This window comes from Struthio camelus, chromosome 14 (assembly GCF_040807025.1).
Source record: "Struthio camelus isolate bStrCam1 chromosome 14, bStrCam1.hap1, whole genome shotgun sequence".
In the NCBI taxonomy this organism is placed as follows: Eukaryota; Metazoa; Chordata; class Aves; order Struthioniformes; family Struthionidae; genus Struthio; species Struthio camelus.
The window spans coordinates 7,376,071-7,392,869 of record NC_090955.1 but is presented as its reverse complement, the minus strand read 5'-3'; the positions used below and the strand labels follow the sequence as shown (position 1 = coordinate 7,392,869).

General features: G+C 39.8%; 1 protein-coding gene across 1 annotated transcript in view; it reads left to right on the top strand.

Moving 5' to 3' along the window:
• EEFSEC (eukaryotic elongation factor, selenocysteine-tRNA specific) overlaps positions 1 to 16,799 on the top strand; it is a 131,544-nt gene that overhangs the window by 24,651 nt on the left and 90,094 nt on the right. Inside the window, exons 2-3 of the mRNA XM_068907148.1 lie at positions 11,569 to 11,776; positions 15,699 to 15,795. Of these exons, the coding sequence (XP_068763249.1) occupies positions 11,569 to 11,776; positions 15,699 to 15,795 (305 nt within the window). The remainder of the gene's footprint in view (positions 1 to 11,568; positions 11,777 to 15,698; positions 15,796 to 16,799) is intronic.

The window sequence follows — 16,799 nt, the reverse complement described above, 5'->3', positions numbered from 1 at the left end:
TGGAATTATAGGTGTTATTTTCTTGTGGTATTTGGGAACCTGGAAATTTGACGTGACCTTTTCTTGCTGAGATGCGTTAGAGTCCCACAGCCTGGCTTCCAGACTGAACGCTTACGTGCTCTGTACACGTAGCAAAAAAAAAGTTACAACCCAAATGGTAACAACCTATTTTTTATGCTCTCCTGTGCTTTGTTTTGCTTTCAAGTGTATGAAAAAGTGAACTTTTATTTTCCTAGTGTATGCTGTGGATTGCTCTCAAGGATGATGAGCTATATAATGACATTCAGTCTAAATGCTAGGTGACTGTTATGCTAGTTTTGTGCAGTACTCTAAATATTTAACTTTCCAGTGTTATTGATATCTGCATTTGCATATACATATATGTGAATGACACTTGAAAAAGTTAATGTTTGCTAACTAATTCACAATTTATGCACTTTCAACTTCAAGCCAAGAAAGAAATTAATGCAACTGAAATACCATGGTGTTGTGTAATTTAGCAAACGTTAACTTTTTTGTGGCAGTCATCTGCGTCTACTCAGGATGATTGTTGCTTTTTCAAGGCAGTGTTTTTTTTTTTTTAAATCCCTTCTGCAGTTAATGCTCCCAGTCTTAAAATAAGCTGAGGTCTTTTCTTGGACGAGGTTCAGTTTGTCTTGCTTGCCAGTATCGAAATTCAGATCTATTAACAAGTAGTATTACAGAAAAGGACTGCTACGTATGGAAAAAGGATGATTCCTTTTCTCACATGACTCTTCCTTCCATTTCACACGTGCTACATATAAAAGGACGTTTCTACGAGGCAGGATCATTTGCTTTCCTAGAGACAGTCAAAGGACAGCATTCTCATTTGTGGTGATTTTATGGTTTTCCTCAACCCTTGAAATATTTTGAGGAACAGGAATTGAAATGCCAGACGCAACTGGTCGTTCTTCTAATTTACTACGTTCTCTTTGGGAACGGTCAAAGGGAACGCTTCGGCGGAGGGTCAAAGGAAGAAAGCCTGTGATAGTGTGAAGCTTCCCTTGCTTTAAGTTTCTTCCTGATGCTTCTTACCTAGGACAAAAGCATTAATATTTTATTTTATAAACAATGCAACTTCAGCCAACTGGATGCAGCTTTGGAAGTCTTAGGTGTGTAAATACTAAATCCATGTTCTTTGGATGTCAAGCGATATTTGGGAGCACTGAGTTTCAGAGAGTATTGTGTAACTTCTCCTATTATATGACTGTGCCCTTGTGTAAAGGTGTCTTATTTACCTTCTCTTGCTCAACTTCATATGCTTTTTGTCACTGTATGCTGTTAACATGGATTTTTCTCTGTAAAAGAAGTTGTGTGTGAAGGACTTAACCTTTGTGCGTTTCCTATTTTTGAAGCCACTTTTGTCTTTCAAATTCCTTTTCAGAAAGTGATCAGATCTAAATGCAGGAATATTTTCAATATTCCCTATTGCATCCCTCATGTCTGCTTCTGATTTTGCATTGAATTGTGTATGACTGTACGTCTTTGCAAATTTCAAAAATAGCAGCACTTGTTTTGTGTCCATACATGTGTATTTAATCATAAGCTGCTTCCACACACAGCTTGGCCTGCGACAGCCTCCCAGAGGTAGGAGGGGAGGTCTGACCTGCCTGCCCTTTCTGTTTTTTCCCCTTCGTTGCTCCTGGCTGTTGGAGCCATCGTGGGCGCTCAGTGGACCTTGCGCGAGCCCAGTCTCCTTGCTCCTCCGAAGGAGAGCTGTCTGTTACTGCTGGGTTGAACTGAGTGAAAGGTCTGAGCTTCAGCTTTGGTATTTATTGAACTGAATAAGAAAAGGATTGGGGAAGCATGGCTAGAGGCAGGAAGGAGAAGGTGGTGGGCGAAGCGGAGTCTTTGCTTTCAGGCCTCATCGCTGAGATGTGTCAAGCCGAGCGCCTTTTCCAAATGCTCCACTTCGCTGGTGGCTGCTTCTAGACAGCTGTCTGTATAAACATGGGTATATGTATATTTATGCAGTAACAAAGTAAAATGTGCGCTTGCCCTGGCTTGAAACTACAGTGGAAATGCCTTTTGACTGATGTGTTTTATCTTTACAATGGAAGTGGGGGGGGAATTCTCTCGTGCTTCTGAAGCACACTTAGTCAGATGCAAACCTCTGCTTGTCTGCAGAAGCACGTATCCCTAGCTGTGGGCTTCACCTTGTTTGTGCCGCTCTCGTGAGTGCTCAGGTTAAGAAAAAATTAGTTGTACTTCATTGCTGCTGTGTTGGGGAGAGCGGAGGGAAGGTGTAGGAAATAATTCTATATTCCTTAAATTAAAAATATCCATACAAACAGATTTTTTTTTTTTGAATGGGCATTACAAACAGTGGAACGTTGATAAATCGGGGAAATAAAGAAACGAAGCTAGTGGTTTCTGCTCTAACCGACCACAAAAGAACTTTTAAGCTGTTTGTATTGCCTTCAGGAAGAAATGAAGGTGAGCCTAGACCGCCAAAACTTTTTCTGGGAGTTTTACATGATTTTAACTGTTGGATTTAGTCCATCCGGGAGCCAGAATTCTCCTGGCACTGGGCATGAAATGAAAAATATGACTTTTTTAATAGGCATTCAGAGTTGGTTTCAAGGACTATGTCCGATTATGACGTCTAACTGTTTATCGTTAACTCTCCTAGTCTCGTTTTTTTGGTTGCTACTGTAAATTTGGCTGCTTGCTCACTGGAACTCCAGCTGTGATTTGGAGTTGTGTGTAGATTTGCTTGTCATTAAAATTCTTTCGTGTAACTTTAACTTTGAGGCCCTCTTCCCTACCCCCAACCCCTAAAACAACAATCGCTTCCCGAACCATCCCTTCTGCCCTGTTTTCAGAAAACTGAAGGAGGTTTCCTGTTTGTGGTGCGTTAACTGGGGGACGGTGAGTGGAGCGTTTGCATTGACACAGAGCGGTCGGACACATGTCAGCATAAAACTGCCATGGATTAGCTTTGGTCATTCATTTTTGTGCTCTTTCTTTCAGAGCAGAGCTTGACCTGCTGATTGCTGATACTTCTTAGCAAACGTTTGCTGCAGGTCTTTGGCGTGGTAGTTTTGGGGTGTGCTCTATGCCGCTTGTGCAGTAAAATGCTTCCCTGCCGCTTTTAAACTGAAATGCGCCCTGTTCTCCCAGGCGCTCCCAGCCTCTCCTGCTATCCAGCAAAAAGCTTTAATTGTAGCTTGAGCATTCACTTGCACGTGTGCCTCCATGACCGTTCTTGACAGTCTCTTAGCAGTGTTTCTGAATACATTAAAAAATGGAAAATTTTGCAGATTTTCATTGAAAATATATAAAGAGATGTCAAGTCAACAGCTCAATGTTAGACTTCTGTCTGTGCCACAGGACCGAGTTCTGCGCCCCCCGCCCCCCCCCCCCCCCCCCGCCCTTGTATTTTCTGAGTACCTCACCTCACCTCTGAGGCCCCCTGCATTGACCTGGCATCCCCCACTGCTCTCTGTTAGACCGAACCTCCTGACCTGGAAGTCTGACAGATTTCAAACACCTTTCAGAGACTGATCAGAAGCATACTGTGACAAAATTCATTCACAATATTTGTTTTACTGTAAGAATAAAACACTTGGAGGGGAAAAAATGGAATGTAAAATAACTGGTTTGTATGTCTAGTTGTTTTCCCCGTGGTAATACTGAATTATCTCTAAGTGTCCCCAGCAAATGTGTATGTGCAAGTTTCTTGCTCTGCCCTTGTGGTTTCTTAGGCGTTTTCCTCTTTTGGTACTATCTCTTCATAGAGTAATTTTGGTTAGAAGGGGCAACCGGAGATCATCTGGTTCTGCCCCTGCTTAAAGGTAGGCCAGCCAGTTCTAAGGAAGCCATCTCTAAGTTAGATCAAGTTTCCCAAGATCATTGAGGGCTTCACATGGGCCCAGTGTACCGTACTTCTCTGAATAGGCTGAAGGCAACATGGGACTCCTCGCTTTCTCCCTGGAAAGTCTTGCAAAGGACCTCTTGATAACCCTCTTTCTTCCTCTGCTGTAATACATTTTTGACCTTCTCTTTACTTCCAGGTTTGTTTTTTCAACAAAAGTCATCCATTTACACCAAGCTTATTTGTATGCACAGTATTGCAATGGCTGGATCAGCCTATAATCATAAATTATTAGATGTTCCTAAATCTATCTTATCATAACTTTCTTGGGAGACCTTATCAGCTTTGTTCATGCAGCTTTGGAACGGCCCATCAAGCCCATTCAGAAGTAGGAGGTTAGCTCATCTCGGTCTTTCTGAACACTTAACCTCACTTAATGCAAGTACTTTAGAAAGTAAAACCCTTGGTGTAGGGAATAGGTCTTTATCTCCTTTGAGTGTAGATAGAGCAGTTTCTTTGTTCCTTGACACGCTGTTCTTTAGATGCAGTTTCCTGTCAAAACTGTAAAATGTATTAAAACTGTGTTTCTTTGATTCTTGTAGGTACTTCTGTCAAAATAATATCCATCCCACGTGAGACACGTTGTAATCATTATAGGCATTTTTCCTCTTTGAAGAGCACAGCTCTATTTCTGACGCGTATGTAAAATGTAAGCAAGAAAGATCCTTGGATGACTTGATGCCAGGGAGAAGGATAGAAGCCTTTATCCTCTTCAGGACAATAGAGCACACTGGTTCATCTGCAGGGCCCTAAAGTATGTTCCAAGCGTACTCTTATGTGAGGTCTTTTGCAGAAGAATCCCATTTATTCCTTATTAGCAGTTATTTCTTGCCATCACTTACTACTTGCAGTTGAGTCAAACTCAGAATTGCAAAAAAAACCCCAAAAAACAAATAATAAAAAAACCTGTAAACGACAGGTTATTTGGAGCATCAGAAGTGGACTTTCTAGAAGTGTGCCTTGCCTTCTCTTTGTAGCTGTCAACTTAGGAGAGACCTTAGTGCCTGGTTTTCATTTAATGGGAATTTGTGCAACCAGCAATTTCTCTTTATTGTTCAGAAATCAAATATAATGCATATAATTGTAAGCTTTAACGTGCATTTATAATTGTGGCTTGCCAGTTTGACCCTCGCTAGCGCAGATATCCCAGACTCTATAATAATAGAGTTCGGAGTTGTACAGCTTCCTATTTGTGCTTCCCACTGCTGAGACCTTTTTGGAGTGGCCTGCCTGAAAGCAGGGGTGGGACACTCAAACTCCACGGAGTTCCTGTTCTTTTCAAAGTGCTTCCTAATGAAGGTTACAGTGTCGGTTTTGATCCATGATTTGCATTGCTTTCCAGAGGGTTTCTTCATGTGTAATTCATGTGCTCCAGTTGTGTGCGCGTCTCTCTCCCTCTCACACCTCCTTTTTCTGTTTAAATTTTGGAAGATTTCGTATCCTGCCAAACATCTTCCTTATTCATCACCATGCCACCCCAAGGCACCTCGCAAAATCCTGTGCAGCTTGTAGCATCTCCCAAGGTGTTACTGTATATGAAAGCAGCGAATAATTTAGTTGTTCCTGAATAAAGATCCTTAACAAAAAGCGGGGGGCTGGGAAGGGGCAGTTTCATACTCGCTGCATGCAATAGATAATATTTCCTGAAACAGGAGATACTAACCTCAAAGAATTTAAAATAAAACAGTGATTTTATTATTTTTTTTAAAAAGGGGACTAAGGGAGGCAAAAAAGGTAGAATAGTCAGTCTTTTTATCCTAAGTGCAGATGAAATTGATTAAACCTTAAAAACTCGCCTCAGTCCACCCGGTTTATTAATTGAAGAATTTCCTCTTCCCCAGAATGGGAAGTGCACATTAAAACAGAGCTTTGCCCCTGAGTAGCAATGATACTTGAGAACGGTACATTTTCTACAATCCTATTTTCTCTTCTGCACTAGAGGAAATCCTAACATGGTAAAAAGCATATTTAAAAAAAAAAAAGTATGTTTAAGGAAGTCCTCTTTCATTTCCTTGTAAAGCATGAAATCAAATTATAGCCCGTGGCCCACAATTATTTTATTTTTACATTTCAAATTCCATTTTCTGCTTCCTTTCAGTGCCCGTGAACAGGAGTTGTACTGTTTGTGCAAAGTCAGCTAAAAAGATTACCCCAAGCAGAAGAGGACACAGGAGCTTAAAGAAGCCACGAGTGAGAATCCAGGCTTCTGCTCAGCGCTCGGGTGGCAGGAAAACCTCCCGCTGATGCACACTAGGAGTCAACCCCCTTTTCCTCTTCCCTCCGCTAGCGCAGGTTTTACTATGTTTAGAGCCAAGTTGGCTTTGTATTCATAAGATTATGGGAAAATTTCCGATACAGTACTAAACTTATGCTTGCCAAAATAATAGTAGTTGTAAATGCTCAGATTTTCTTATTCTACAGCTGTTGAAGAGGAAAGCCTGCAGGTTTTGCCTACTTACTGAGAATGCCTTTTCGGTCTCCTTTTCAGCCACACTAAAATCTCCAGTTAGTTTTGGAACTAACATGAAAGGCTGAAATTATTATTATTTTTTTCTAATAATACCCTCATTAACTTACTGTAAATGTTATGCTTTGCCATATGGCTTCGTCTGCATGCAGCTCAGCGTGGGAGTCTGGATGTATAGTTTGCAAGTCTGCAACAGGTTGCACAGACAGAATGGTTTTTGAGTCCGTGCACGCGCAGAGCTGCAGCGGCCTCTATGATAAAGGTTGAAGGAAATTTGCCTTTTAAGAAGTGATGTTCGGTTCCAAAATAAACAGCAATTATTGTGTTTTATATGCTCTTTAAAGTACAGCCTGTAGATTAGGTATTTGCATGGTATTTCTCTGAAAATGTTGGTATGAGATCTGTTTTTAGTACTTGGGTACTTTTGCTCAAGGATGTGAGAGCGTAGCAAGTGAAAAAAGTTTGGACTTCAGTTTCTAGTTTAACTTCAGAGAATAAAATCAGTTGTGCCTAAGCTGTATGGAAATCAAAAGTGGACATGTTACTTCACAGGTTTATTCCTCATAAATCTGAGATGCAGGGGATGGAGGTCTGCAGCCTCGTTTCCAGCGTCGCCCAGAACTGCGGCTAGGCCTTCCTTTCTGTTTAGTCAAAGTCTGAAGATATAATACGCTAAAGTAACAGACATACAGAGAGAATGAAATTAATGTTTGCTTAATGATTGAAAAGTTCAACGCTATACATGGGTGGGTTTTTTTGGAGGGGAGGAAGGGGTTCAGTATGACGTCTGTCGTCTTAGATCCGCTCAGCTCTTTCAGGATCAGGAGTGAAGAACCGGCCGCAAGCTAAGTGCGGCGAGCGTCCCAGTTTTGCTCCCCTTGGAGCAAGGGAGCTGGTGCTCGGTTTAGGGAATCCGAGTTACTGATGGTGCTGCCTTCTGAGCCTTTGAAACTTTTTGTAGTCTATAGCATGGGAGGATGCCAATTTGCCTAGTCCAATGAGCAAAGACCGTTTTGCAAACATTTGTGTTTTATTTTTGGCTTATTGAAACAGTAAGACTCTCAAATTATGAGAGGCTACTTAAGAGCAAAAGGTGCTACCTGGCGCTTGCCCAGGGTGTTGGGCTCAGTGTGGATCGTGTATGTTCTGCCAGCAGTGACAGTGATAAGTTAGCTCCCTGGTGACTGCTCACAACCTGATACTGCCCAAAATGCAGAGGCGAGAGTGTGTTGGACTTGAGAGCAGCAGGGACTAGACTTTTTCTCCTTCCTGTACAAAGCTATTTTGTTAATATTTCTCAAGTTCTGGGTTTCTTGTCGATTCTGTGACACAGATGAGTGCTACTGCCTCCAAGCTCAGCTGGCACAGTTCTTGCTTTCTTGCTAGTCCTGTTGCGTTTTTCCCATATCTGGCTGTCATCCAGGTTCTCTGTTCACCTGTTATCTTCCTTGTTCATTTTTTCTTCACTCAGTGGCCATCTATTGCTTTATTTTCCCCTGTGGTTTAGCTTCTTATCTTGCAATATAATTCCCATCTTTCCCCATCCCCTTGTGTTTTGTGGTGACAACTGGTTTTTCATTTGCTTGTTGCGGGACTACTCCTGAGCTGTTTGTCATCGCAAGAAGGGTACTCTGATAGTTGATCTTTCATTCTCAGGCTAAGTGACACTTCAGGGGGACTCTTCATCTTTCTGAACTTTCTTGAACACCTCTTTTATAGATGAAACAGCAAATGAATGGTTGCTCCCCTGGTTTTTCTGTAGGGGAAATCACTGGAATACCTTAGTTTATCCTGGATTCTATAGGACCTGCTTCAAGGTGGATATAATGTTTTTCTTGATTGCTGTGCTTCCTTATACGCACATCTTTGCATGTGTCTCTGCTTCATTCAGATTCCTTGCTTTTCTTTTGTTAAATCTTAAATCTAGAACTGTTGCAGAAGAATTCTCTGTGATCATTGTTCCTTTTGTTCACTGAAATCCAATATGCTAGTGAGTTGATTGATTTAGTAGTCTACTAAAGATTATTTAAACTGCAAGCATGAAGTTGAAAGTTTTGTAAGTCTCCTATTGCTATTTCTAAGCTATAAGGAAAAAGTATAATGAATTCCAGGCTCGTGTTTTAGAGTGTGGTTTATAGTTTGATCACCTTGATACAAGCAAATTGCCATCTTTCCTGATCAAAAATTTCACATTTGCGAATCCCCTTTGCTTTGACCTCCCTAGATTACCCCAATCTGTTTTTTTTTTTTTTGAACTTATTTCATATGGATGAAAGATATCTAAAGAAACCCACCACAGAAAAAAACAAAACGTGAAACTAGGTAAGAGAAGACTGAGGAATTCAGAAGGAGGAGAATTGTCAAAGATGTCTCATTAGATGGCTCAAAGAGGGAAGTTGAGGATCTCCTTCTCAACATTTCTTGCCATGTTGCCCCAGGGTCCTTTAAACTCGGAGTCATGTCTTGATACAGGTGAGCAGACTCATTCGAAACATGTCTTGAGGAGAATGCAGTTAGGGTGTTTTTGTCAATACTGTCCTAATCTTTCCCTCCCTTCCACAACTTTGGGGAAGGGCAGGTTTTTCCCCCTTCCTGCTTCGGGGGTGGGTCTGCCCTGCGAGGAGCCTCTGCCAGCATGGTTTCGGTCCCAGCGTGCAACGTAGCTCCTGCTACCGGTGCCCAGCTAGTGTGGTAAGGATTTGGAGGAGGCACGGTTGCTGTAGCGAGGCACGTATTTGTTAACCTGAGTTTGCCGCTGGTTCCTTGTCTGTAACATGTTTTTGATGCATTTTTCCAGTGGTTTTTCCATGGACTGTTAAATGTGGTGGGGTGAGTGTTTTTTTGTTTTGCTGCTGCTGTTCGTCTTCTCTTTGCTATGAAATGCCCCAAGGAAGATATTTTTGAGCTTTTAACAATGGTGCTGATGATCTTTGTGGTTTTTTTTAAGTGTTGCGAGTAGATTCATGATAAATGGAGCAATTGCAAGCATTTGCTTTATAGCAAATGTATTCAAGGTAGTTGAATCACTGTTTCAAGACAGAGATCCTTGTACTGAAGCTGCATCCATCCAACTGCATCCAGCAGCTTCAGTGCCGTTTTTGTTTCCTGTTGGAGAGAGGAGATGCTGCACCATATGTACTGTAGCAAATCAGCTAACCTTTCCAAAACCAGATTCAGATTGGTTTACTGTGGCTTAATTATGGAGCACAGTGATTGCCACGCTATAGAAATTTGTCCCAACGGAGTTGGGTAAAATTCATGCTGCAACATTTTTCTTTCACTGGGCACATGAGTTATCTTATTGTGTTATTACTAGTCATGTTTAACTTCATGCTTTGATTTTAATTATTAATTCCCATTCATTTTAATGGTGTCAGCTGTGCAGTATGAGTTACTATGTGGTATAGTTCAATAGAAAACATGAGTGTCATATTACATTATATTACAATGCATGTTACATTAAAAAATCTTCTGCATGTACTCACAAAAAGGCATGTATTTTGTTTAATTTGTTTTGTCCCACTTGAACTACCTTCCAGCTATTCATCCCCCTTGCCTCCTTTTTTTTTTTTTTGTACTGCCCTTCTGTTTGGTATATAGCCAAAGACCAAAGTCTTTTGTATAGCCTCAGTGATGCTTGTTTTAGTTTAAGTTCTAAATTAATGCAATTTTTGCAACAGTAAAAACAAAAAATGTATCTGGAGGGATAATGTCTATCTTCAGTTTCTCAGATAACTTTTTTAAAAGGATTGAGGAAAAAATTCTTCAGGAACTTCACAAATGTCATAATTATTCAGCTAGATCTTTAAAGGGTTTAGCATTCATTGTTACAAGATGAAAGCTTTGGTAGGTTGAAAATAGTCATTTGTAACCATAACTTTTTTCTTATTGTAGTGCCCACCCACACATTCACCCATGCACTTCAGCCTCAGAATGATTTCCTATCCTGAGTTCATGGGAATTATGAACAAGGGCGGCTGTTTCCATGTGATAGCCATTGTAAAGACCCCCCAAAAAAAAAAAAAGTGGGTTGGAGAGGAACAGTTGCATTGATTTCATATTCTTCTGATCGAAAGCTTTGGGCAAATAATAGCGCTTAAATTTGGAGTGCTGCAAATTTTGCATGGTTTGTTACTTTCAGTGTTTTGCTAGCTTTTGAGATGTATTTTTAGACATGAAACTTTCTGGTAGTTCAGCTTTAGATTTTTGTTTTACTTCTTTTATTTAAGCTTTTTTATATTACAGTGCGTAATTTACTTTTTTTAGCATATTGCAAACAATATCTGTTTTGAAATGGGTCTTAGGTATGTGATAAATTAATATCTTCTGGCTAGCAATCCAGAATGGGCTCATATCTTAGTAGGAATGAGACAGGAAAAGTCTGAATGCAATGAGGGGAATGCCCAGCAGTCATTCAAGCATTCGTTGCATTCATTCAAGCTTCCTTGGAAACTAATTTTAATCCATGAAATTCAGGTTGCTTCACTCAAGTAATTAAGGGCTCATGATAACAAAGCTACTAAAAAGAAATTTAAAAAAAAAATCTGTAAGTGTGATGGGTAACTTTAGCCTAAAATTTAGGAACTTTTTCATGAAGAACAGAGATTGAAATCTGTTCTGTTTCTAGCTGTGATATGATGGTGTATTGTAGGTTTTAAATCAGGTCTTCCTCACTTTGAGAGGTTATAGGAATTTATTTAGGTTTGTGGTAAATCTGCTTGATGATCTTATTTTCACTTCTATCAAATTTTGCACTCTAAAGGAAGGAATGGTGGGAACTTTGTGTTTCTTAGGCGTATTCTTATCTAGCTTCTTATATTGGCTTTTTGAGTTCGGGCAAATATGTCATGCTTGATGCTCATGTTGCTGCAAAGGTTGCTGCAAAGGTAACTTCTCTTTCTTTTCTATTAAAAAAAGAGAGAATGGTAAAACCTTTAAACCTAAACTGTTAGTATGCTGGGAAGTAAAAGCAATCACATGCTTCCTAATTTTTTGTATGGTCAAATGGCAGTATAGTATAGTTTAAATTCCTGAAGTCTCCCTTCAAACAGCTCTGCCTTTGACACTTATCTTAGCTTTTGTGTATTCTTCATGTTTCTGGGTCTATGTACATATATGGATATTTTTTTACAGAAACTATTTGAGAAAATGGTCCTTCATCTTTTTTATGCTGCTGCAACTCTGACTGTGAATTCTCCTCCAGGTGCCCAGATTATCGATTTGATGATGCTTGTAATAGACGTGACAAAAGGGATGCAGACGCAGTCAGCAGAGTGCTTGGTAATTGGGCAAATTGCCTGCCAGAAGATGGTGGTAGTTCTGAACAAAATAGATCTCCTTCCAGAGGGCAAGAGGCAAAGTGCCATTGAGAAGATGACTAAGAAAATGCAGAAGACCTTGGAAAATACAAAGTAAGTTAACGGTAGAGTTCTTTGGTTCGTCCATGCTTCCCCTTAAACGTGCTTGCAAAAACACCTAATCTGTCCTTTGTTAGATGAAATACAAGCATAGAGACGTCCTGCAGAGATGATGAGGAAAGAGCAGAAAGATTGCCAGAAACTCAAATTCAATCCTGGAAAGTATTGTGGATAGAGAAATATTTTCCTATAATGAAGCTTTTCAGTTTAAAGAGCTGCTTTTAGTTCAGATTGTATAAAGCAAAGCCAGAATATCCAGGTGAAGGAGAACTTGTTCTTTAGTTTATGGGCTTGTAACTTCTGTTGTGATCTGGGATTCTTTTAACTCCAGAGAAAGGAAAACATTAGGGATTCTCCTTACCTGAGGATAAAAAGCGTGATTCATCTAACTAGGGAAAGAGAAGAGTGGTGGAAGCTTATAAAACATAATGTGGAAGATCTGGCTGGGTTCATAGTCATCAGTTTTGTTCACACAGATTAATTATTTGGGTTAAATAATGACTGAAGTGCAGCGATGCTCATGAGTGTAAGTGTGGCTATTACGAGGTGGGAAGATACAGTGCAGATACAATACATGTTCAGTGGGTACAGAAATTGAAGCACAGATTGCTTTACCCAAGGTCATAATGGGGCACAATGGCTTCCTCCTGGATATCTGACTGTTAAGTCACGTTTTGATTTGAAGTGTGAGGAAGAGCACTGAGCGTAGCAGAGACAATGTCATCCATTCCAAAAAAGCAAAGCTTGGTGGGATATGGCAGTTCACGTTTAGCTTATTTGTGGGGGTAGAGCAATGTCCCTTTTCAACTACATAGTTGCTACAATACTGACAGTGGAGATCTTGATGCCTTATCAGCCCCTGTGTTGTTCTTTGGTCCATTCACTTTCATCAGTGCTATACAGAGGTCACCAAGAAAGTGACATTTCCTGTTGCTAACTTATGAGAGATGCAGAACTGTACAACTTTGAGTTTGCTCTGGCAATTACTGATTAAAGGACGAGCAAATACATGGTGTCTTGTTTTCCTCTGTGGGTTGCTGCCCTTCATACTAGGAAAGATAGACGAAGACACCTGCAATTTGATTTGAGTGTCTTAGAGATTTTATTGATGATGATTGTTATTTTTGAGAACAGTTTTTTGTAGATGTGACTTTGTTAATCTCACTGAAGATAGCACCGAGGTAATAGAAGTTAGGAAAACTTCAGAGTAGGGATAATTATCTAATGGCCTTCTTGGTGTTTTTTTTTTTTTTTTAGTTGCTTGAGAGTTTGAAATAAAACGTGTGAAGTTAACATTAAACAGCGTTGTAAATATTTTCAGTCTATTTCTCATCTATGGATATGCTAAGCTAATGATTTTTAGTAGTTGAGTTTATCTTCACATATTATTCAAATTTTAAAAGAAAGACAAGAGTATGTTTTGTTCTTGAATGGCAGTAGTTACTGCTGCAGGTGGTACTTTAGTTTTGATTTAGTCCAAGAACGTATTGCAGATGATTGGAAAAAGACCTTTCTAGTTGCATACGTTCATAAAGGCAAGACTAATTTTTGGAAGAAATCTGGTATTCGGCAATCCTTATATAGGCTGTCTGAATTAAATCTTTTCTTTACTGCCTGGAATATAGATGGGTCTTACTAACTTTCAAGATATGCTGTAAACTTTGTCAAAGTGTTTTTAAAACACTTAGTACCTTAACAGTGAGGTCCTTTCCTCCAGCCCCTCTTTAAAAACAAGGATGTGCATCAGCTGATCAGAATAGCTGTGATTCTACCTGGAGAGAAATGTCTGTCGTAAAGTTTTAATTCGTCATTTGAACTCTAGATCCTTGAATACTCTTTTATCGACCATGCCTGTGTGTTGTTCCCGTAACAAATTCGGTATTTGCATGTGTAGTCTGTGCTTTATGATGCTTTGAAAGCACTGCTGCCCTGGGTTGGTTGTAAAGTGCTAGTCCCTTGGTATCTCAGGCCTCTGTTCTTTCTTGACAGCCTCTTTCCCACTCGACTTTGAATTTCTAAATGCATGCTTTAACTATTTTTGCATTTCTAAGCTACGTTTATCAGCAGGGCGTGTGCTGAGACCATTTGACAGCTGCCTCTGATCTCAGGCACTTGGCAATGAGGTCTTCCCAGGTCTGGTTACTTAATGACTATTGGTCCTTTTCACATGCACATGTGTGCAATACTGTAACAATAATCAAATCTTAAGTGTATTGCAACTGTAGAATAGGTGTCACCATTTATGGTGGTGAAATTATTGCAGTGTTGTCAGGCAATTCGGTGGGAGGTGAAAAAATAGCCAGAGGAGAGTAACTGTCATATATTTGAATAGCTTGACACTTGCAAATTTGGCCTCATCATAACTTGCTCGTTCCATAGATTGATACAGAAAGTAAAAGTAAACTGTCCCTGTGAATGGAATTTCTGTTTTGTCATGATTTGTTGCTCGTGCCAGCTTTTATCTTTGTCCAGCAGTGTCTAAACTCTGCTGACAATAAGTCAGTGTAATGCAGTAAGACAGTTCTAGCAGGGCTGCATCATGTTTGGAAGTACTTCCAACTTCCACAGCAGTATGTGATTACTCCAGTTTGTTCAGGTATATGGGAAAAGGAGCAAGACACCTGGTTCAGCGTAAATTTATATTTATTACAATATGTCCCCCAAAGGTGTTTGTATGAAAATAAATATCCAAAAGTTTTATGATAAATCACTGGACACAGCTTTAAGGTTAGTGATGGGAATTCTTGGTGCATAGTTATTACCTTTTGTCTCTAGATGCCTCAGGTTTATAGCATATAAACAGAGAAAATACCTTATATGCTGCATTACTGTTTGACCACTAAATGAGCTCCATCTGCAGAACTTAGCTGTTTTTCTTTATCAAGGCACTGTCTTTTTCCTCCATCTCTTTCCCTTTTTGAGATTAAAATCTATGAGTTGGCAAGGCGGTGGGGAGTCAAAAGGATGACAGCAATCATGGCTCTTGGTCTGAATCTGTTGTGTATGAATCAAGTATCTGTGAGAACCAATCACTCTTAAATTTTACTGTTGATTATTATTCCATTGCTTTGAATTATATATATTTAACATGTTAATCCCGACTTTCGCAAAAAAGCGGTAGTAAGTTGACTTTCTAAATTGTTGTCAAAGCGAGTTATCAGAAGAGAGAATTTGCGTTTTAGGGAGCAAATGTTACAAATCAGCTGATTTTAAAAAATGCTGCTAAATATTAAGGACTTAATAAAATTCATTGCGACAGAAGAGCTAAACTGAGGTTAGCTGTGGAAGAACTGTTCTCTGAAGCTTTATATGTTTGAGATTGCAAAACAATTGCTAAACAGGTGTCATTTATCTTGTCAACAGCTTGACATTTTTGATGGTTATGATTTATTTTCATAAATTTTGATATCAAACAGAGCTTACTGTTGTCTGCAGATATTTTACAGGCAGTCTGCAGACTCAGGTAGATATCACGTGCCATCTTGCAGCTGGTTCATGTTTTGAAGCTTATGACTCTACAGCTAGGATTATTATTATTGTTATTTTTAAATGAAAACTGAAAATAATGTTAGTCTCCAAATAAATGGCTTGAATGCAAAGCCACTGCAATAAGATGGAGTAACTGGCCCCTGCTTCTGAAATAGACCAAAGTGTTACTTTTGATTGCCAGTGGAAGTTGAATCAGAGGCTAATGCAAAACTAAACAGTTTATATTAAAGATTTCATAGTGAAGTCCAGTAGCACAAAAGCCTGTACTTCCAGAAGAAAATGTCAGTTACTCGTTCTGGGGAGAAGCAGATAAATCAGAATTGGAGGCAGTTTCCTCACGCTCACTGTTAGATGAGTCTGGAACTACTTTGCCTTTACGCAAGTAGGAGATTTGTGGTCTAATGGTGGGAGTCTTTCTCTCTTTCAGGTTCTGTGGGTGTCCTATTGTTGCTGTTGCAGCAAAGCCTGGTGGACCGGAAGCCCCAGAGTCTGAGACTCCACTAGGTGTTTCTGAATTAATTGAGGTACTTGCTTGAAGAACATAATGCCATAAAATATGCTCATACTTGTTAAGTTGTTGAGTGCACTATATTAGTATCTAATGCTGTGGGATTCCTGCGTTTATATCAGAGTTTTAAGAAGGGACTCCTAAAGAATTAGGTTCCTAATTGAATGGACAAGTTGAGGCTGAGTGCCCCGAAAGAGCACTTTTTTCAACTGCTTGGTTTCAGTGCCTTTGAATAACTGTCTTAAGAAACAGCTGTCACGTGTAGTGAAATGTGTTTTAAAGTTGTTAGGGATTACTAAGCATAATGAATAAAAGTAGCTTTAAAATTCTGCCAAAATCTGGTGAGTGTTCTCTTATAATTACCCACAAATTAAGAAAACTAAAGTTGGGAAGTCAAGCACTCAAAAGTTACGCATGTGGCTTTGTCTCCTTCCTTCATGTGGGCATTATGATCCAGTGCTCAAGTGCGTGATTCTTTGTTCCAAACAAGTCTGGCCTCATCCCTTGCACAGGATGGATAGGGCTCAACTAATGAGCAGGTAGTCAGTATTTTTTTTTTTTCATTCTCATTATTCACTGTGTGGCCTTATGGCTCCATTCAAATACCGCTCTGCATTCAGAATGATTAATTTCCTCCCGGACTTTTCTTTGGCACTCATCACTGTGGTATTGAGCACTTGGCAAACAGTTAACTTATTTCTGAAACACCGGTATGAAGTGTAGAGGTGACTTTTGTCCCATGTTTAGATTGGGAAGCTGAGACACAAAAGAGTTAAGTCCAATGAGTTCACTAATTTTGGATGCCAAGCTTAAGGGAACAAACTCTTTCAGGACGTGCTTGCATACAGTACTTAATGTGTTCAGATTTTAGTACTTGCCAGTTTTGATCACAGTTGAGAGTGCTTAGCGCTTCTGTTAATCACGTTTTGGGGTTCTGTTTGGACAGACTGAGAAGAGGAGTGCGGTCAGTGATTACCTGTGGCAAGTTTCATTTTTAAGAAAATGACATTGCATAGGAGC